This window comes from Vulpes vulpes, chromosome 7, assembly GCF_048418805.1.
Source record: "Vulpes vulpes isolate BD-2025 chromosome 7, VulVul3, whole genome shotgun sequence".
NCBI lineage: Eukaryota > Metazoa > Chordata > Mammalia > Carnivora > Canidae > Vulpes > Vulpes vulpes.
Window position 1 is genome coordinate 96234049 of NC_132786.1, and position 22994 is coordinate 96257042.

General features: G+C 39.2%; 2 protein-coding genes across 4 annotated transcripts in view; one reads left to right on the top strand and one right to left on the bottom strand.

The window, feature by feature from the left end:
• The window catches only part of ANKMY2 (ankyrin repeat and MYND domain containing 2), a 37346-nt gene extending 21154 nt beyond the window's left edge, over positions 1-16192 (bottom strand). Inside the window, exons 1-4 of the mRNA XM_025993189.2 lie at positions 15859-16192; positions 10590-10654; positions 2481-2619; positions 433-531 (exon numbers count right to left, since the gene is read on the bottom strand). Coding sequence (XP_025848974.1) covers positions 433-531; positions 2481-2619; positions 10590-10654; positions 15859-15925 — 370 coding nt within the window. The 5' untranslated portion in view covers positions 15926-16192. The remainder of the gene's footprint in view (positions 1-432; positions 532-2480; positions 2620-10589; positions 10655-15858) is intronic.
• A 271-nt stretch (positions 16193-16463) lies between these two features.
• BZW2 (basic leucine zipper and W2 domains 2) overlaps positions 16464-22994 on the top strand; it is a 65939-nt gene continuing 59408 nt past the window's right edge. The window contains exon 1 of one of the 3 annotated variants that reach the window (XM_072764453.1): positions 16464-16640. Coding sequence is in view for 1 of the 3 variants with exons in the window: in XM_072764454.1 (XP_072620555.1) it covers positions 17448-17494 (47 nt within the window). In the remaining 2 variants the exon portion in view is untranslated. Of the gene's footprint in view, positions 16641-17432; positions 17495-22994 lie in introns of those variants that run through there. The other 2 variants (XM_072764456.1, XM_072764454.1) reach the window with 2 other exon arrangements.

Here is a 22994-nt window from a genome sequence, read left to right on the forward strand (position 1 = left end):
AGAAATTCAAAATAGCTTTCTCATTTTCTCCAAAGTGTCACTGGATAGTTTACTAAGTTAGATAAACCCTAGTAAACTGTAAACATTTTTCTTTTTAAAAAATAAACAGGGCAGCCCTGGTGGCTCAGTGGTTTAGCGCCACCTTCAGCCCAGGTGTGATCCTGGAGACCTGGGATAGAGTCCCACATAGGGCTCTGGGCATGGAGCCTGCTTCTCCCTCTGCCTGTGTCTCTGCCTGTGTCTCTGCCTCTATTTGTCTCTGTCTCTCGTGAAAAAATAAATAAAATCTTTGAAAAATAAATACATAAAATAAAAATAAATAAATAAATAAATAAATAATAAACATGACAGCATTTGCACTTTGAGAAGCAAAATGATATTTTTTCATGGAGGACACTTTGGATACAACTTAAAATTGCCATAAAAACTCACCCACAAAGGCTGCCATCTGAGCTGCTGTTCTTCCTACAGAGTTTACAACATCTGTCTCAGCACCAGCTTCCAACATTACCCACGTGATGTCTTTGTTACCTGACGTTAAAAAGGAACATATCAGTTAATATTAAGGAATGAATAATTCAAATACCTCCTTCTAATTTACCTGTACCTTTTTCTCCATTTAGTTTTAGGTTTCTATCTTGTGAATATTTTCATTTTTTAAAACATCATAACTACAATAGAGGAAAATAATATAAAAATCCTCATAAAAATTAACCTAATTTTTTATAAAGCCCCTTCAGGCAATACAAAAATAGGATAGAATTATCACTTTTTGTTAACAAAACAAAATATATGTTTCTTAAATAAAATGTTTAGTGTAAAGTCAAAACAAAAAAGTATCAACAATAAAGAGAGATAAAAAAAAAAAAAAAAAAAAAAAAACTTAGTATCTACCATACCCATCCCAACCCTCATACCCACAGGCCCTGGAATAATGATTTAACAGGTGATGGTCTATTTTTCTATATTCTTTTTTCTCTAAACATCCATTTGCCTTTATTCTATTTGTATTCTATTACTAATGTAATCATTACAGATATTTTGCTATTATAAACTATACTCAGTGGCCAGCATTTTCCATTAATTTTTGCAAGTTCAAACTATGGTTTCCTTAGGAACAGTTCCTAGAAAACACTACAGAATCAAAGTTATGCATATTTTAAATGCATTTTGCTAGGCTGACTTCCAGTAAGGTTGGGCTAATGTGCATATCCCAAAATGGTACAGAGAAGTCCCTATGCCAGTGCTGGATATTATCACTCTTTCTTAATCTCTGCCAATACAGTAAGTGACAAACGACCATTTATTCTTCTAATTTGCATTACTTTGCTTATTAGTGAAAATGTCTTATATGCTTATTAGCCAGTTGTATTTCTTTTGTTCTCTACTCAACTTTTGGTCCAATTTTCTATTGCAGGACTTGTTTCTATATGATTTATGAGAACTCCTAATATATACTGATATAACCCCATAAGACATGAAATAAATATTTTCCTTAGTTTTTCACTTGCATTTTACTCAATATATGGCATATTCTATATTTGGAAATGTTAAAATTATATATAATCAACTTGGTCAATGTTGTTCTTTTTAAAAAAAAAAAAAAGATTTGTATTTATTTATTTAAGAGAGCACGAGAGAGAGCACAAGTAGGAGGAAGGGCAGAGGGAGAAGCAGACTCCTCGCTGAGGAAGGAGCTTAATGTGGAACTAGATCACAGGACCCCAGGGATCATGACCTGAGCCGAAGGCAGATGCTTAACAGACTGAGCCACCGAGGCACTCAATTTTGTCCTTTTTGAATTATATATTTTATATATCATACTCAGAAATGCTTTCCTGTTCCAGGCTTATAAAAATACAGATTACTGTATATTTTATATATCATACTCAGAAATGCTTTCCTGTTCCAGGCTTATAAAAATACAGATTACTGTTTTTAAAGTGTGAGAATATTCTATTACATCTTAATTTTCTTTAAAAAATGTAAATTACAGATTAACTCCACTTAATTTTAAATATTTCCCAGTTGTCTTTATTCAAAATCATAAGCAACAAGAGTGAGTTTCTGATTAGATCAGCATAATTTAGTACATAAATCTAAGTGAAGCAAAGAGGTCTATCATAGCAGCTATTTTCTTAAGAGAACAACAAAGAAGTTTTCAAATTACTTCAAAATACAAAGATACAGAGCATCAATATAACTAACCTGAAAGAATAATGATCCAACTCCTTAACTCTACACAAAATAAATTGTCAATACAATCAGGTAATTTAAATACATAAAGAAATATAACACCAAATTAACTATATAACATATTTCACACATTATAACTTTTCAAAAACCAATTCCTACCTTTTCTATAAGAACTGATCTTAAAATTACTAAATAAACATTTACTTTAAAAGTATTCATGTACTTATAACAAATTAGAATGGGTGACTAAAATTAATATATCAGAATAAATGTTAAAACTTCACCAGAAAGTGCAGCAAACATGAGGGCTGTGTATCCATGTTCGTGTTGATGACAATTTACATCAGCTCCATGTCGTAAAAGTAATTTGCACATATCAAGTTTTCCTTTATATGCAGCATGCATTAGAGGGGTCATTCCATTCTTTAACAGAAAGGAAAAAAAGTATTAATTTTACTTATTCACCTCTTCCCCTATAAACAGCTCCTGCAATTAAATTAAAAACATAAAAAGAATATGAATTAATAAATTCATCTTTATAATCTGTTAAGTACTTTTATATTGATTTCTCACTTGGATCTTCCATAAACTGCTGAGGAAAATCAATGGCTTTGTTACTGATTTTTTTTCATGGGTTAGCAAACAGATTTACAGACTTGCTCAACCTCACATAACCAGTAAAATGGCCAGGCAGGCACCAAATCTAGATCATCAGGGCTCTCATCTCTATCACATATATTTAGTTCCTGGGAAAACAGATGAACCAATAGATACAAATACATAAATATTTTTAAAAAAAAAAAACCCTCAAAACAATTAGAATGCCTATCAAAGAGAAAGTTGAATGAAGCATGTTATATCCACAACATGGAATACCGTGAAGCTATTGACTGAATGCATCTGTCTCTATTGAACTGGGAAAATTTCCATAAATTACTACTGCCAATGAGAAAAACAAGACGCAGGAAATGTATATTAAATTAATGTACATTAAATTAAATTAAAACAATGATCCCAAAACCACATATATATTTTAATTATATATATGATTTGGTCATACATGTGATTATATAAATATGAGAAATGGTGGTATTTACACTACCTTGTTTAGTCTTCATATGTTTTGTGCATATACAGTGTAACATCCAACCTTATTTGTTCTGGGTATCTGACACTATTTGGTAGATAAATGAACAAGCTGTTCTCTATAAGTGAATTTCCAAAGTAAACCAGGATAAACTATATAAATGTTACAATCTCAAAGCTGTTTTTCATTAAAAAAAAAAAAAAACACTCCAAAACATAGAATCTCTTGCTGTAGTAAGTCTCTGAATGTTAAAATACTTTGAATTATTCTTTATGATTCCACACTATTATTATGAACATAAGCCATTAATATTCTTGAAGGACTACTAATGTGAGAATTATAGGAAGGCTGGAACCTTTCAAGTGGCTCTCCAGGAGATATCTCAGTAGTAGTCAATGTTTCTTAAGAGTAATAAAACATTAATAAGATTATAATGTTAAGACTCCCTTTACACAAGTATATACAAGGATGAGATATTTCAAGGTTAGGAGTGGCTTGGGTGGATATAGGTAATCAGGATCTTACTACAGAGGCAGTTTTGAGGAAGTGGGAATGATCTCTATGGTTATTACCTTTTGAATAAAGCAAAAATGTATTCAGAACAGGACTAGGGTGGTAGCCCCTGAAGGATGCTATAATCTGAATGTTAGAAGCTAGCATGCAGCATGGGTTGGGGGAGTGGGAAGGAAGGACACGGTACAGGCAGGTGGGCAGTTAATCACACAGCAATTTCATCCTACAAGGAAAGGTTATCTAGTTCTGAGTGAATAGCCTGACACTGCAGTACTGCCATATATGTGTGTGTGTGTGTGTATGTGTATATATATATATATATACACATACACACACATATAAATCTAAAGCAGCTTTCAACACAATGTGAAAAGATGCTTAAGAATGAAGATGTGCAAAATTTTTGGATGTTACATTGCAAAGTAATTTATTTATTTATGTCTGCTTGTGTTTTAACTGTCCTCTGTATTGATCACTTCTGTCCATTTACGTGTCTGCCTCCCTGCTTCCTGATACTGTTTCCTCTTTTTTTTTTTCTTAATTTTCTTTCTTTCTCTTTTTCTTTCTTATTTACCAGCAGTTTTAACAGGGATTGATTTTTAGAGCCAATCCATGAGAGATTTTTAAAGAGGCAATGAGTAAACCCAATCAAATCATTTGTACAATCTCCGAACTGGTTATTTCTGTCATGTCTATAACACAGTGTATGTTTTCTCATATCAAATTTCAGTGCTGGGTTGGTTGATCCTGGGTAATAGAAGCTAAACATGTGTTAAGTGATAGTTTACACTAAGCTTTTCTTTTCTTTTTTTTTCTTTTCTTTTTTTTTACTGAGGTATAAATACATACAACATGGTATTAGTTTCAGGTATACAACATAATGATTTGATATTTGTATATATTATAAAATATATATAAGCTTTTCAAGTAAGTGGGTATCACATATACTTTCCTATCTCTTAGTTTAATTGGTTATAAGAACAAAAGAAATTACACATTTTGAATTCAATGATTACTATGCACTATCTTACTTATAATACTGTTTGTTATTTGTGGAAGCATTTCAATGGGCAAAGAAAAAAGGAAGTAACATTAATAAATTTTGATGTTCTACACAGATATAAAGCTACCATCCTATAAATTATCTAGTCTTTCTAGTATTTTTATGTATTCCAGTATAAATATACCAAGAGAAGGAACTGCATAATTTAAAAAGCTGTCAATCTATTAGTCATAGAATATTCCCATGTTTAAAAGAAATTAAATTGAAAATGTCATATTCTAGTTATAAAAACAGACTAAGTTAGTATCAGTTAGAAAAATAAAATACCTAATGTCCATCCCTGTTCAAATTAGGAAGGCAGAAAGAAAATGTTTCATAAGATATCATAGTGTTATATATAATTCATCAGTTATAAGGGTTTTATTTTCACATTTTAATATCTTAATATTTAATATCTTTAATATCTGAAATTGAGTTGTACTTTATAAACACTAGAATCTTACAAATCACCAATCTCCACCCCCTTCATTTTTTAATATCTCTGAAATCTGGATGAGTCTTAAAACCTATGGCATCTTAGATTCAATGAAACACCAAGACTAAAAATCCTCGCTTCCTTGTCATTTCCCAAAGGCAACCTTGGAAGAAGTCTGCTTCACTGAACTATATGAAAAGCAAGCAGTTACAATTCCTTTGATATTAATGACCCTAAAAAGAATTGAAGCTTCTCTCCTATAATTCTTATATCAAAGAATTTATCAATATTAGCCAATTATGTTACAATTCTCTATCGTTACCTAAAGCATTCATTCAGCAAACATTTACTGAGTGCCTAATATAAGTCAGCCATAGGTGGGTAGCAATGAACTGATTCCATGCCCCTCCAGTCTAAGTCCCTGACATTTAAATTTCCATTGAAGTTACAAGGCAGGCAGTAATACAAGTGCTATAGAGAAAGAAAGTTGAGTAAAAGGGAAACAGAATGCCAGAGAGTAAAAGGAGATTATTATTTTTAAAATGACAGTTAAGAAATGTCTCTCTGGGCAGGTGGCATTTGAACAAATCCTTTCCTGAAAGGAGCAAAAACACAGAGGATTTAAATCACTAGTGGAAGAATGCCCCAGGTAAACAATACAGGTAGGAAACTCTCGGGGAGAGGAGTACTGCCTTCAAGAAACATCAAGGAGGGGATCCTTGGGTGGCGCAGTGGTTTGGCGCCTGCCTTTGGCCCAGGGCGTGATCCTGGAGACCAGGGATCGAATCCCACATCCACATCGGGCTCCCGGTGCATGGAGCCTGCTTCTCCCTCTGCCTGTGTCTCTGCCCTCTCTCTCTCTCTCTCTCTCTATCACGAATAAATAAATTAAAAAAAAAAAAAAAGAAAAAGAAACATCAAGGAGGCTAAATCTGTCCCCAGTTTACTCAAAGCATCTCCAGGAATCTCCTTGTCTTGATCCTCATTCTTCTAAGGTTTTAACAATCAATATAGAGTGTGTCTAATGTTTTAACATTAAGTATGCTATTGTTTGTGGAAGGTTTCCACAAACCTTTACCTTTTATCAAGTTATAAACACACACACACACACACACACACACACACACACACACACAGAAAAACCTATTCAATCCTAATCTGTTAAGCGCTTTTACCATCAATGGATGTTAAATTTTATCATCTGTTGAGATGATCATATTTGCTTCTCTTTTATTCTGTAATATAATGGATTACATTGAAAGATTTTCTAAAACTGAACCATCCTATCATTTCTGAAGAAACCTTACTTGGTTATTATATCTAATTATTCTTTTTTTTTGTGGTAAAGTTTTTTGGTAATTATTCTTTTCACACCTACTGGATCAATTTGATAGTATCTTAGTGTTTTTATGACTGAGTTATAAACTGAATTGGGGGGTTTTCTTCAGCTTTTTCCTATTTTAGCATTAGTGTTGTGCTACTTTTATCAAATGAGTTGGGTATCTTCTTTTTATGACCTAACAGTACACTTTGTGTAAAATGAGAAGTCCTTGAAGGTTTTGTAGAGCTAACTCAGGTTTGCAGCTTTAGAAAGTGGTTAGCATTTAAATACATTTATACAAATTTTCCTTAATTATTCCAGTTTTTCTGCTTCTATATGAGGTGAATGTATTCATTTTTATTTTTCTATGAAGCCACTTTTATACGAGTTTTCATATGTCCTGGCTTAAACAAAAAACTTATGAAAATTTCCTTTATAACTACAGTCATGATCTTAGTTTCTTGGTGTTTATTTCACTATTTTCTTTCTTAGACTTTCCAAACTGTGTCTAATATTTTAGTCTTTAGGTTGAAAACTTTGTTTTTTCTTTTCCTTTTAAACAGGTTTATTGAGCTATATAACTCACATACCATACAATTCACCCATTTAATACATACAATTAAATGGTTCTCAATATATTTGCAGAAGCTATACAAGTATCATCACAATCAATTTTAGAATATTTTTATTAACCCCACAAGAAACCACATACCATTATTATCAGTCATTCTTATGTACCACCCCCCCTACCCCAAGCCCCTACCTTCTAACCCAGTCCTAGGCAAAACACTAGTCTAATTTCTGTACCTATAGACTTGCCTATTTTGGACATCTCCTATAAATGGAATCATATAATATTTACTCTTTAGTGATTGGCTTCTTTCACTCGGCAAATGTTCTCAAGGTTTGTCCATGTTATGGCACTTACCAGGACTTCATTCCTTTTTATGAATAAATATTCCATTGTTATGGATATATGACATTTTGTTTATCCACTGGTCAGTTAAGGGACATTTGGGTTGTTTCCAGCTTTGGCTATTAAGGATAATGCCACTATAAACATTTATAAGCAAGTTTTGTGTTGACATATGCTTTATTTTTCCTAAGTATATCCCTAGGATTGCTCGGTCATATAGAAACTCTATATTTAATCAGTGGAGGAATTGCCACCTGTTTCTGGAGTGGCTGTGCCATTCACCCCCCAACAATTAATGAGGGCTCCAATTTCTCCACATCTTCACCAATACTTGTTATTATTTATCTTTTTTATTATAGCTACCTCAGTGGGTGTGAATTGGTGGTATCTCACTGCAGTTTTGATAGCAGCTAATACTGAGCATTTTTTTCATTTGCATTTTTATTATAGCCATCACAAAGGGTGTGAACTGGTATCTCACTGCAGTTCCTTGGCAGCTAATATTAAGCATTTTTTCATGTGCCCATTGGTTATCTGAGTATCTTTTTGGAGCAATATCTTTTTTTTTTTTTTAATTAATTTTTATTGGTGTTCAATTTACCAACATACAGAAAAACACCCAGTGCTCATCCCGTCAAGTGTCCACCTCAGTGCCCGTCACCCATTCCCCTCCAACACCCGCCCTCCTCCCCTTCCACCACCCCTAGTTCGTTTCCCCGAGTTAGGAGTCTTTATGTTCTGTCTCCCTTCCTGATATTTCCCACACATTTCTTCTCCCTTCCCTTATATTCCCTTTCACTATTATTTATATTCCCCAAATGAATGAGAACATACACTGTTTTTCCTTCTCCGATTGACTTATTTCACTCAGCATAATACCCTCCAGTTCCATCCACGTTGAAGCAAATGGTGGGTATTTGTCGTTTCTAATTGCTGAGTAATATTCCATTGTATACATAGACCACATCTTCTTTATCCATTCATCTTTCAATGGACACCGAGGCTCCTTCCACAGTTTGGCTATTGTGGCCATTGCTGATAGAAACATCGGGGTGCAGGTGTCCCGACGTTTCATTGCATCTGAATCTTTGGGGTAAATCCCCAGAATTGCAATTGCTGGGTCGTAGGGCAGGTCTATTTTTAACTCTTTGAGGAACCTCCACACAGTTTTCCAGAGTGGCTGCACCAGTTCACATTCCCACCAACAGTGTAAGAGGGTTCCCTTTTCTCCGCATCCTCTCCAACATTTGTTGTTTCCTGCCTTGTTAATTTTCCCCATTCTCACTGGTGTGAGGTGGTATCTCATTGTGGTTTTGATTTGTATTTCCCTGATGGCAAGTGATGCAGAGCATTTTCTCATGTGCTTGTTGGCCATGTCCATGTCTTCCTCTGTGAGATTTCTCTTCATGTCTTTTGCCCATTTCATGATTGGATTGTTTGTTTCTTTGGTGTTGAGTTTAATAAGTTCTTTATAGATTTTGGAAACTAGCCCTTTATCTGATATGTCATTTGCAAATATCTTCTTTGGAGCAATATCTATTCAGATCCCTTGCCCATTCTTTAATAGGATTATTTGTCTCTTTTTATTGAGTTGCAGAAGTTTGTAATAATTTATAACCTATAGTTATAAGGTCTTTATCAGATATGATTTATGAAACCATTCTATGGGTTATCTTTTCACTTTTTTAATGATATACCTTGAAGCACAAAATTTTTTATTTTATTTTATTCTTTTGTTGCTTGTGCCTGATGGCTTTTTAAACTGTTTATTTCTATTTTAGTCCACTGGTTCACTTTCTTTATTCTTCAAGTATAGCCTAATCCTTTTTTAAAATTCCAAGGTAAAAGCTGAGAACACATAGGTTGAAAGTACAATAATAAATGCTGAAAAATTTCCTCTGAATATCACTCTGGCCACATAGCACAGCTTTTGATAAATACTAGATTTTGATGAATGTTGTATTTTCAGTGTTAAATAGTAGACCATTTCTACTTCTATTCCTTCTTTTACCCAAGAATTATCTAGAATTAAAATAAAACTTTCAGGTTGTTTTATTATTTGGATCATATTTTTGTTTATTTTCAATGTATTCTGTATTAGTCGAATTTTGAAATTAGTTTCCTTTATAAAACAGTATATAATACATAGACTAATTTTTATCAATGTTCCATGTAAAAGAAAATGTACTATTTTTTTTTTCCATCTTACATACAATGCATTGACTATCAATTAGTTATCCAAATTTTCTGCTCCTTATATTACTTTTTTGTTACTTAATCTGGTGGTTTCTCAAAGGTGTTATTGTGGCCTTACAAATTTCTTGTTTGAATTCTTTTTCTTTATGAATCCCAAAGCTTATGACCTTATAAGTGAAGGTTTACACCTACTATATTCTTGGTGGGTTACTGATTATTAATTTAATCTATGAGAAAGGCATTTTATCTTTTTTTTAATTTTTTTAAATTTTTTGCTTTAAACTTTATTTTGTCTGACATTAATTTTGGTACTCATTTTTGGGTAAAAGGTTAATAAAACTCCTTCCCCTTTCTGCATGAGCAACTGACATTCAGTTAACTTTCTAGTACTAGAGCCACACTGTATCATAAAGTAGCTACTAGTTACACATGGCTAATGGCTGATATTGGACAGCTAAGAAAAGACATCACCATCATAGCAGAAAGTTATTTTGAAGAGCAGTTGTTCTAGAAAGTTGGGTTTAGGTTTGGTTAGCTTTCCCTAGAAGTAGAATCACTTTATCAAAAGTATGCACATTTAAAAATGACACAATTCTAAAATTTTCTCCAAAATGTGATGCCAATCTACACCTAATCCATTAGTATATAGAAGTCCAATATTTCCCACACTTTACAGAAATGATATGATTTAGTTTAATTTGTTTTTATTTGATTAATAAAATTAAACATGTTCTTACATACTTTTTTGTAAACTGCTTACATTTCATTTAGAGATGAGTATAACTTGAGCACAAATGCTAGAAAACAACTCTTACCATTGCATTTTATATATTATCAATTCTTATAAAAAGTAAGCATTTTATTCAGCTTTTTAAATTTTACCTCATCCAAACAGTTGACACGAACATTCTTGCTGGCTAATAATGTTCCAGCTTCTTGGACGGTACCTTTAAAAAAGAAAGAAAAGGAAAAAAAAAAAAGGAAGAAAGGAAAGAAATACAAAATTAGTTATTTATCATTACAACAGAAAAAATAACTAACATCACGGAAACAAATTTTAAAGGGTTATATGTAAAACTAAAACTAGTCTGGTTAGCTTGTTAGGAAATAAAGCATCAACATGTAGTATTTTTTCCACAATGTAATTATCCAGAAGAATTGATTTACAGAAGCCAAAATAGCTCCATCTTGTTTTTACTTCCAATGACCTTAAAGTATATTAAATTGGCCATATTTTCCCTTTGGCAGTGATACAATAACCACAAAGCATAAATAAGACTCCTAATACTGAAATCTTAAAGAGCATGTAGTCCAACCCACCATCTGAAGCTTAAATTCCAGTCAATGTAATCACTGGAGTTCAAAATGTAGTCAGTATTTATATGCCCTGTCATCACGAGGCCCTGTGAATTGATAGGAGCATTCTTATAATAGAATTCTTGGTTTAGAAATGCTTAGGTAAACATTTCTTTAAAGCCTGCTTCCATATAAAAGTGCCTTATGGTCAGCACTCAAGACTGTCATACTGAACGTCCTCTAACATAAACCTGAAGGTTAGTCCTTTGTAAATTTGGAAATACACTGTAATTGGGCTGCACCTGTCAGGTTTTTCCAGTCTTCTGTAAGGCATACTGACACAAGCAAGTAGTTAAAGAGAGAATGTTGCTATTATCATTAATAACAGTCAGCCCACTCATTCTGCCAAAAAATTTCTGGTTTGACAGGGAAGGGAACAATGAAATTGAATGTTCTCAGAAAGAAAGGATGAGATAAGCCTCTCCTCCAAAAGGGCATAAAAGAAAAGGAGCATCCCACAACTAGGAGTTATTTCTCTCTATAAACTGAAAATTACAGTTGCAGAATGTGCTAAATTCTGCTAGTTGCCCAGAGTTAAATGTGGAATGCAGAATAAAGATTAGCATGCTTCTCTCTCCCTGACCTGCTCCTTAGGCATCTGGTTGCCTCATACCAAGAGGGAAAAGACAGAGAAATGTCTCCCAGATTGACAGAGAAATAGCTCTGCTGGGGAAATGTGTCAAGTGAATGATTTACAAGTCCCTGGATCATGACAGCAGCTATCATGTAAAGAGTGCATTTTTCTGACACTGTACTCCATCTGAGGGCAGGTAATATCACTGGCTACAGCTCTGAAGGGCTACAGAGTGAGTGAGTAAAGCCCTCAAGCATGTAAGCAAGTTCTATATGGAACATTATCCACACCTGGCCTTCTCATCAGAGACTTTCTCCTCCACCTTTAGAAAGGAATTATAACAGAACAAAAACTCCAGGACCCCAATTTCACTTCAGGAAGATACTTTGGCTGATATCCATTATTCAGTGGGAAATAATTGAAGTTATTTTTCCACCTAGTCAGGCGTTCACTCAGTAAAGGGACAATACTATAGGGACTGTGAGCATGTCAAAGCATGCCACATGTTAGGGGGAGGATAGGGATTCCAATTATAAACATTTGGCTCACGTGAGAGAACAGGTCAATGATTCTATGAAATGTTTATCCCAATGGCCAACAATCTAAGTTAAATCTGTCTTGTTAGGGAGTCATTTAAAACAAATAAGTAAAGACGAGGTGTGTATACATATACCACTGAATACCAGTCAGCCTTTTGAAATGCAGGGACCAGGATGGAATTTATTTTCTCCAACTGTTTGGGCTTCCAGATTTTGGAAAACAGATGAGCAAATGAGGAAAATGTGTAATGATTTCTAATTTTATTTTCCTAATTTAATGACATTGGTAGAAAACTATAGGTCTAAATACACTAATATGCACCATCTATCATACTTTAATTATACCTAAACATAGTTGGTGAAATAAACCTTATTGTCCAAGTCTACTTCATAAATCCTTTTATGTAAATAATGAAAAAAAGTAGTAAATTTATTTTCTCATTTAGTCAACAATCTCAGAGATTTCAGGTACTAAACAAGTAATGGAAGATTTTCTGATTTATGCCCTTAAGGAAAGTTTAATGTATTTTGAAATAGTGCTTCTTCAGTGCTTAACAAAAACTATATCAGATTTTAGAAGAATGGGTCTGTACATGTAACATAAACTCATCAGCTGTGCTTCAGTGATCCTAATTTTCTCTTCTTAAACGTAAAATGGATGCCATCATTATGATATGAATGGTGTATATGAAAGAGCTTCTCAGTTTTATCTGGAACTTGTTGGCATTCCAACAAATAGATAATCTATAAACTACCTAGCATTTGATTTGAAGAAGAAAGTGTTCTGAAAGTGTCTAGAAGCAATGTGCTGTATTCTCTGGATTGTAAGTCTCACTCACAGTCAGCTTAACTTCTGAAGGGCAGTAACTGGCAGAAAAGAGATACTCAATAATTTGCTGAGTTTATTTTGGATTGGCCAAAATGACAGGTCACACTTGGCTGAAAATTTATTGTTAGTTCCAACCACTAGTGCTGACTAATCTAGCACTTCCCAAAGTTAAGAATGTAACCAAGGGGGAAAAAAAGAAAAAGAATTAAAAACTCTACCCACCCACTTTAAAAAGTTTCTTATGCATATTAATATAAGCTTTGCTTATGATCTTCATTCAACTGCAAAAAAATTTACAAATTAAATGCACACAAAACTATAAAATCAGTAACAGTTAAAATTAAATTAATTTAAAAACTCGTTAATTTTAAATTATTTTAAAATATTTTATTTTAAATAATAAGTTAGATTAATTAACACAGATGATACTGTGTTGCTGAAGTTAAATTGCCTCTAGAAGTGAATATGGAATGGGCTGCTATGGTTCTGGTTTCAGTTTTAGTTTAGTTTGTTTTCAAGTCCAGTGTATTTCTAGGACCACAGGCCAAATGATATCTCTGCTTTGCCACTTATTTTCAGTGTGGCACTGGACAAATTATCTAACTTTTCAGTTCCTCCGTTTCTGTGACTATAAAGTGGAGATCACTGTACTTATCATAAAAACAGATAACACAAACAGCATTTTAAATGCTTTACAGGCACTAACTCATTTGATCCTCCCAACAAGAGTGTGAGGTAGGTACCATGGAGAAATGGAAGCTCAGTAAGAGTAAGTTGCTGAAGTCCACATGACCAGCAAATGATTGAGATAGGATTCCAAATCAGATCTGCATGGTGAACCACCACCACTCCATGTGGTCTCATCATGCTGTTGCTTAAAAATAATTCCTAGGGCATCAAGATCAAATATATCAACAGATGTAAAGTGCTAAGTATTATGATGTAAAGTGCTAAGTATTATGTCTGGCTCATATTCAATATTCAATAAAGGCTGATTATAATTGTTATTTTCTCATATCTCCCATTATTTTTCTTTGAGAGTACAGTGATGTCCCATGGACCTTCACTTGAAAAGAATGTATCACCGACTAAGTCCAGTCTCATTTCTTCATGGCTTGGGCCAATGAAATTGGTGAACCATACTGTCTGTGCACAAATGCAACGTGATGTACACTGTGGATCCAGAAACAGCAGCAGTAACCAGACTAAACTTTACGTTAATTCTCTCTTATACCATCTTCAAAATAAAGACTGGTGTACACGCCCCCCCCCCCAAAAAAAACCCACAAAAGCATCCAAGGCTTCCCTCGCCTTCCAGAAACCCACTTTATAAAACTGCTCACTTGTTCATACTTTGACAAACCGATAGCTCTGTACTGTTTAAAAGCAGAACGTGCATCTCTGGTGGATTCTGAGCGGATCCTGTTTCCTTCTGCCCAGCACAGTACCTGGCTCACAGCTGGCGCTCACGTGTTAGAACTGAATCCCAGAGCCAACCCGGGGAAGGGAGAAAGTAACCGCAGGGCACAAAGCATGCAGTACCAAAAAAAAAAAAAAAAAAAAAAAAGCCAGAATCGTGCAGCACAAACGATAAAAGCACCAACTCCATGTCCTACAGTCCTGGGCAAAGATCACTTAGGATAAATGTAGCTGTGACTGATTTAAAACTGTTGAGATCAGACGAGGTGGCCTTGGCTCATCAGCACCAGTGGGGTTCAAATCCGATTTTTTTTTTTTTTCCTCTCTCTTTTCCGTTTAGGCTTCCCCTTGTCAGTATTAAGAATAAATCTGCTTTACTCTCTGAGGGTCCAGATTTGAGCCAGGCTGCCCGACAGGAAGAGGGCTGGAAAGTGGGGAGCCTGCATGCCGCAGGGACGGGCCTCTCTGCCGTTCCAGGACAGATGGACAGACGTGCCTGCCTCCATCCTGGAGAGACGTGAACTATGTCCGCGGCGACTGTGCAGGAGAAGCCACGTAGTCACGCTGCTGTCACCTGCCAGGTAACGGGACTCGGCAGGGGACTCCTCCGGGACGTCCACTCGGGGACAGAAGGGGAAACAGGGCCCCCGGCCGGTCCCCGCGGCCCGCTCCTGGCTCCTGGCTCCTGGCTGCCCCGCACCCGAAGCTGCGCAGGTGGGACAGGCGTCGGCAGGGTGCAAGGGCGGGCGCTGACGGGCACGCGGGGGCAGCGGCGCTGTGCAAGGCCGCCGAGGGCTGCGGGCGCCCGGCCCACCTCCTGGCTTCCCCGCGGGTTGGAAGGACGCCGCGGAGGCCGGGACGCAGATCCCTCCAGGTAGCCAAGGACAGACCTAGTTCTGTGCCCTTACGAAGAACCCTTCTCTAGAGGATTTCCCTGCCCCCCCCCACCCCCAGGCGGGGGCGGGGACGGCCAAGGCATCCAGATTCTTCGGCCTCCGGAAGTCGAAACGGCCCTTTAGCCAGACACCCTCCCAAGGACCCGAGGCCTCCCCCTGTCGCCAAGACAGGCGAGGGGCAAAACCACCTTGAGAGTTTTGCAGAAGGCGCATCGTGGGACCCACACCCAGGGGTCGCTCGTTGCGCTCTGAGCCGGGGCCTGCAAGTGTGTTTCCTTCCAAAACTCGGATTCGGAAGACGAACCGCTGCAGCCTCCAGCTCCGGTCGCAGCAGTGCTGCCGGCTCCCCTCCTCGCCACCCCCGCAACCGGCCCCGGGCCATGCCGGGAGACACGCTGCTTTCCCGGCGCGAGGCCACCGACCTCGCCGGACCCGCGGCGGAGGGTCCGCCCGGCCAGGGCCGCCTCCAGGGCTCCGCCACGCCTCCGAGACCAGGCCCGCGAGCGCCCCGCTGCAGCCCAGCAGCGCCCGCGCATACCTCTCCCGATGACTTCTAGCAGCTCCTTTTCTTCCTGGGTCAGCTCGCCTTTCGTTATATGCACCATTGCTCCCGCCAGCTTGAAGACGATTCTATTTCCTTGGAGGTATTAAAAAAAGAAGCTGCGTGTGGTGTGTGCGTGTGTTCGGAGCGCCAAGCGCAGCGGGGCAACGAGGCCAGGACGCTGAGCCGCCAACCGCGGAACCGTTCGAATTCTTTGCTCCCTCCCGCGGGCTGGCGAGCAGCTGGCGAGCCCCGGCGAGCCGCGAGGTCCTGGGCCCGGCCCCGCGGCCGCCACCGCCCGCCCGCCTGTCATTGGCCAGGCCGGGGGGAGGAGCCACAGGCGGCGGCAGCCGGGGACTCCCATTGGAGCAGCCCGGCAAGGGAAAGCCCAACGGAGAAAATCGGAGGGGGGAATGGAATTCGTCTTCCGCCTTCTCCGCCGCTCCCTGCCGCTCTGTTCAGCTGTCGAGGCACACGCAGCGTTTAAATTCTCTGTCCTCACGTTCTGGGTCCGGCCCTGGCTGCTCGGGGCGCCGAGGCCCCCGGCGGTGGCTACGAGGCCGCAGCGTTCCCCCGGGAGTGGCGCGGCCCGACCGGGGGCGGCCCGGGAGGCGGGGCGGCGCGGGAGGCGGGGCTGCGCCGGGCTCCGTGGGTCGGTGTCAATGTGTCTGTCCTTCACTCCTCCATTGTCTGCCGCCGCCACTGCCGCGGGTGCCACCGCCGCTGCCGGGATCGCCGCAGCCTGCAGCCTCGCGCGTCGCCGCTACCTCCTCGGACAGGTGAGGAGCGGCTCGGGCGGTGCAGGGGACGCGTGGAAGGCCGCGGGGAGCGCGGCCGCCGCCCCGCCGGGGGCTTCCCTCCGGGCCGGAGCCGGCGGCAGGAAGCATGTGCCCGCCGCGGCGGCGTCCCGGCCCCTGGTGGGGGAAGCCTGCCCGCCCCCGCGGCCGTCGCAGACGCCGCCTGCCCGCACCCAGGCTGAGGACCGGCCGCCGCGGGAGACCCCGGGACCGCGAGGCGGCGGGGGCGGGCCACGCGGTGGGCGCAGACCCGCGGGTGCGTGGCACCGCCAGACGCGGCCCCCGGAGGCGGGGGCTGGGGCCTCGGGCCAGGGGCGCGATGGGGGAACGCGGGCGGGCTGAAGGCTGCGCGAGAAGGCTCTCCGCAGGGGGCAGCTCTGCCTCGGCGAGCCTCGGCCGCCTCCCGCCCTCCCCCCCGCCCCTCCGCTCCCCTCCCCTCCGCTCCCCTCCCCGCCCCCTCCGCCCCAAGCACACACGCTCTACTTGTCATCTCCTCCGGCCCCTGTGGACGCTGCCGCGGAAAACCGGATCTGAGCGCCCTGTGGTGCCTGTTAAGGATGTTTGGAAGCAATTTACACTTAAACTAATACTTGGTTTAGGAGCGATGGCCTGGGGGGGAGGGGGAAGGAAGGGCCTCGCTCGCCTGGAGTTCCCGGTCTCTTTGTAACTCAGATCTTGAGATTTATGGAAATAGGGAGGGGAGGGGGAAGAGGGCGGAGATTAAATTGGCGTCGCCGTCTATATATAGCCGTAGATTAGCCTCTAATCCAACCTTCGTTCAACTGTTGGATGTTGCCTCGAGCGAGCTTTGGGTTTGCACCGTGGGTAGCCGGGGGGTAAGTACAGGTGGGAGCCCTCCTGCGGCTCAGAGGCGAGACTTAGTAGCTAAAACGGAGTCAGTGGTTCCTCCAGGGCGCGCCTCCGTAGCATATTTACGGCATCAATGAAAGCTTCCTTAGAAATTAACGTTTATGTGTTACTGTGGTTTTCTCTGCCGCCTAGTATTGATTTTTCTTCCTAGACGCATCTACTTCAAAGAGAAATATTTGAATAATTATGTAGACTTTTTTTTTTTTTTTTTTTTTGTTAAGCATCCCCACCAACCACTCTTTCTCCCCACAGTGCCACATATGAAACGAAATGCATTTTCATCTGGCCTTATAATGCTTCTGTTTCTTTTTCTTTCTTTCCTTTTTTTTTTTTTTTTTAGCATTCACGAACGCTTCTGAAATCCTGGAAGATGTTCATCATTATTTCCTGCGTTTAGCAGAATCTTTTCTGAACTCCAGCTGTTTTCTTTTTAAGGCTTCATCTTTACAGGCTGAGGCAGATCCGAGCCAGAACATCTCACATGAAAATACTTTGCAATTATTCATCCCAGTGTGTAACAAAGAAACTGTTGTGTGATGATGCTTTAATAATGATGTCCCTGTTCAAACGACCGAGTAGTAAGGCTTTTGAGAGTGACCAATCTTTTGTAACGCTCAGGATGCTGTTACTGCTACAGTTACAACTGGTTTAAAACAGAAGTAGCAGGCAGAAGAAACCCACAGATGCTTGCAGAGTAACCTCCTCTAACAGGTGACTTAACATTTTCGGTGGATCCCTGTCTAGAATTGGGTACTTCATTGCCAGTATTTCCATCTCTTGTGCCAAATTGGGGCCATGGTTGCTTGAAGGTCACACCTGTTTGTCTCACTGAGGTTGTCAGTTCCTCAAGGATAGCAACTTATTACCTGTTTTCTTGTTGCTTTATGGCATCTGGTTGGCATTTAGTCCTCTGAATACATGACTTCAGTGAATTTAGTCAATGCCATTTAAAAAACTTAACACCTACCCAGAAATGCAGATAAATAATATGTTGTTTAAATTCCTAGAAACGGGTGCGTAATAGAGAGCGTTCATCTGATGGATTGCATTAATCATTTTGTACAGGGCAAATATTTAATGTGGGAATAAGGTTAGCTAATGAGCATACCTTAAACTTGATCAAGGAACTTTTCTTGTACTATGAACGTATTCATGTCAAAGAAGTTTTATTGGTAATAAAATAGCTACCACCCACTTACGGAGTTTTTAGCTTGTGCCAGATATTCTAGCAGATGCTTTATTGTATAGAATTTACTTTTACCATTGTTATAGTGACCTGAGGTAGCCAATGTTACCTCTATCTCAGCAAATAAAGAGGACAGAAACTAAAAGAACTTAGTAAGTTTGCCCACAGCCCCACAGTTAGGAAGTAATCAGGGCCAGAATTGGAATCCAGATGTGTCTTCAAAACCTTTCTCTCTCTGCTATTTTCTGCCTACGTGGATGGCAGTAAGGGGGAAATTCTGTAACCTTCAAGTAGTTAGTAGAGAACACATCTGTGTGGTTCAGCATGCCACAGGTACAACAGCCTCCTCCCTGCCTCTTTCCCCAGTCTTTTCTCCATGCCCAGCAACCATTGGTATCTGTTTCTCTCAGATCCTTCCTAAGAAGTTTCATATAAACATAGTTTATATGTTTATAGCTTATATGTATATTCCCACTTTTTGAAAGAAACTGGAGCATACCAACACACTTTTCCACACTGCATTAAAAATTTGCTTTGGTCTCTCTTCTGTTTCTTTTGTCACCTTTTAAAAAATAATATTTTCTGAAATGTCTGAAATTGTTGTGTCTCTTTTCTTTTCTATTACTGCCACCCTAGACCTCTCTCCTGGCCTGTTCCAGCAGGTTCCTAAGAAGCCTGCTTCTCTCTCAACTCTCCTCATCCAGCTAATTCAAGATGCCACCAGTTCAGTAAACCTTGAACACCCACCCATCATCCACCCAAGCATGATGAGACATACTCTGTAAAGACGGAATTGATTCACTTAAAACACGTCAATAGCTTTCCACTGGCCACAGAACAGAGGTTCAGTTCTTGCTTCGAAGGCTCCAACTTCTGGTCCCAGCCGGCATTTCCAGTCAGCCAGCCCCTCCCACACACTAAGGTCACCACACTTCTGGTTCCCTCACATGCCAGTAATTTCCACCTCTTTGTTCCTGCTTTTCTCTTCCTGGAATGCCCTCCCTTCCCTCACCACAAGGCTCTCTGTCTCCTCAGATCTGATGGACTGCTTAACTTTCAAAATACCACTTACATGTAAACTCTACTCTCCAGCTCTCATGATCACCTCTCCCATCTCATTCAGTGAGGGCATCACAGGTGCTAGAAAACACATTACTTCATATGTTTGAAGGGGGGGTAACTAAAAAGCTCAAAGTCTCTACCCTAATCATTGCTTCTTCATCTGGCTCCCCATGAAAATACCTGAAGCAAGTACCTTTTTCGTGACATTCTATGACAGTTCTTATTAATCTGTTTGACCCCTCCTCCTTCTCAACTATGAATTAACTAGGACTAATTTACCCTTGTTTCTCAAAATCGTAACCTGGTGTCTGGCACCCAGTGTATACTCACTGGTTGCTGAGTTGAATTTAGTTTGATCTCTGAGTTATTTTAGGTGGATTTGTTTCCCTACTTGACTAATCCTTCCTGGCAATATGAGGTGATGTGGCACGGAGTGCACACAGCCATAATCAAGGGCAGAGGTCTTTAAATGTTTCATTCTCAGGCTTCTTGACATTCTGATTGATGAATGCTGTCAACCAAGGGAAAAAAAAATGTTAATATGCACATGTTACACATTTTGCATGCCATTCCTGGATTTCCCCCCATTAAAGCCCCAGACCTCCAACTCTCTGCTTTTAGAGAATGTTGTTTCCTTTTTGTTGCAGGGGAATAGCTTGTTTTTGAGCGTTACATCTTTCAGGATAATGTTTCCTTGACATTCGATTTTCTTTTCTTAGGTACATTTTTTTTGAGAGAATATTTGACACTTTTAAGGAATTTCATTTTAGGGGATCCCTGGGTGGCTCAGAGGTTTGGTGCCTGCCTTTGGCCCCCGGGGGTGCAATCCTAGAGTCCCAGGATCGAGTCCCACGTTGGGCTCCTGGCATGGAGCCTGCTTCTCCCTCTGCCTGTGTTTCTGCCCCTCTCTCTCTCTCTCTCTCTCTCATGAATAAAGAAATAAATAATCTTTTTTTAAAAAAGGAATTTTATTTTAGGTTTGAAAGAATTATTGTAGCTATATTTTTAAAAGATCCCTTGTCTTTTAGAGATATACTCTGAATTATTTGAGAGAATTATATGGCATCTGAGATTGGCTTCACTATAATTCTGTGACCATAGGAGACAGACACCGAGTAAGAGTATTAATGAAGAAATTGACTTGTGTTAACACTTGAAGCTGGGTGATGAGTACATTGATTCCGTTAAACTGTTCTACTCTTGGGTATGTTTGAAATTTTCCATAATGAAGTTTTTAAGAGGAGGATTTGGAAGTATTACAGCCTCTAAAAATTGTTGTTGTTGTTTAACAAAGCAGAAGAAATAATATGAATGCAAATGTTCTTTCTCTATACTTGGAATTTAGCTTATGCAATTATTCATTTAATGTTAAAACAGTTATACCTAAATCTGCAAGGGATGATCTTGTGAACAATGCATTTCCATAAAATGTTCACATCACATTTTAGCTTCTCCACAAAACTAAGAGGTAGGTGGCATTGCTCAGTGCTTGTGTCACAGGCTTATGAATATCTCACTGGAAGCTAATTTTCATCTTTTTTGGAAAATGACAAAGTAATTTGGAGACGAGTCTGAATAAGGGGTGCAAATATATTTAATTTAAAGGAAAAAAGCAAGATGTGAATGAAGTGGAGATACCAATTTTCTTCTATTTCTTATAAACCATTTCCGAAAAAGAAGTACCAAAACTGTTGTGAGCAATATCAGCATTTTTAGGACAAGTATATTAATGTAGGAATATAAGACTCAGAACTTGTGCCTGCAAGATTCTTACTCAGGGTTTGCTTAACTAAATGCTTATTTTCACACTTACTTCCTGGATTCTTACAACTTTATAATTTATACCCTGGTATTTAGGTTTCTTTTATTATGTCTTGGATTTTATAAATGTTAATGATTCCCAAGGCCGACATGGAGATTTTTTATATATTTTTTAACATGTCTTCCCAGACTTTGACGGATTTTTAAAGATTTAATTAAGCTTCAAGGTGAAGTCTTCACAATGTCTAAGGACAATGTAGCCAATCCAATATCACTGCCAGATATTGCTGAAGTACACATTAGTATATCTCTAGCTTCATCTCATATTTACATTACCTATATCACTGTGCAATTTAAAACTATGTTGGTGCCTCTTATCTGAGTGTAACAGAACTGTTCCAATAATTAAAAATAGAAAGCTATTTCTGTATCAGAAGGAAAAAGTTAGTACTCCCCTTCCCAATATTAGGCTAGAAAATTGATGGTTTTGTCTCTTGTCATTTGATTGTCTATTGTGGGATTGTGTTAAGCCTAGAAGACAAAGCAGCTCTTTAAACTACATTGATCACCCTCTGAGTAGAATTTCTTCCTGGTCTATTGATCGTGGAGTAAAGCAGGCCCACTAAGTGGCCTCTTCTGATCTGGTAGGAAATGATTATGGATGGTCTCTGGGAGACAGCCAAGCACAACCAGAGCTCTGGGAATTGGAGGGAGAAAACTATGGCTCTAGCTTCTGGGATGAGATACATTTTCCAAAGCAATCTCCCTTGCTTTCGGTTTCTTCATATATATACACCATAGAGATGCTCACCAAACTTACAGAGTGACTTTGAGGATCCTTGAGGATAATCCTGTACTGTAAAATGTTAGGTAAAACAAGTTGTTCTTTTTGGGGCCAATTTTGTCTATTTACAGTTGGGAAAAACACAATTAGAGCAGTTGATAAAACATTTCAATGTAAAATTGTATTGGCATTAGTATTTGCTATATGCCTATCTTCCTAGATTTGGGAAATAGAGATTAATTTTTTAAGATTTTTTATTTATTTATTTATTTATTTATTTATTTATTTATTTATTTATTTATTTGAAAGAGACAGAGAGACCTAGTACAAGCAGTAGGGAGGTGCACAGGGAGAGGGAAAGGGAGAAGCAGACTTCCCCCTGAGCAGGGAGCCAGACAATGATGATGCATGGCTTGATCTCAGGCCCGTGAGATCATGACCTGAGTCCAGATAGATGCTAACCGACTGAGGCACTCAGGCACCCCAACATAAAAATTATTTTTAAGGAGACAGTCACAAAAGATACAATTCTAATATTATATCTCAGAATTGATATGTTATTAGGAAAAATCTTGGTGTTCATCTGTTATGACCAATGAGTCCCAAAGAATAAGACATTTTTTCCTCCAGGAGGATGGTATGATATCTTTCAGGAGATAGGCCAACCCCTGAA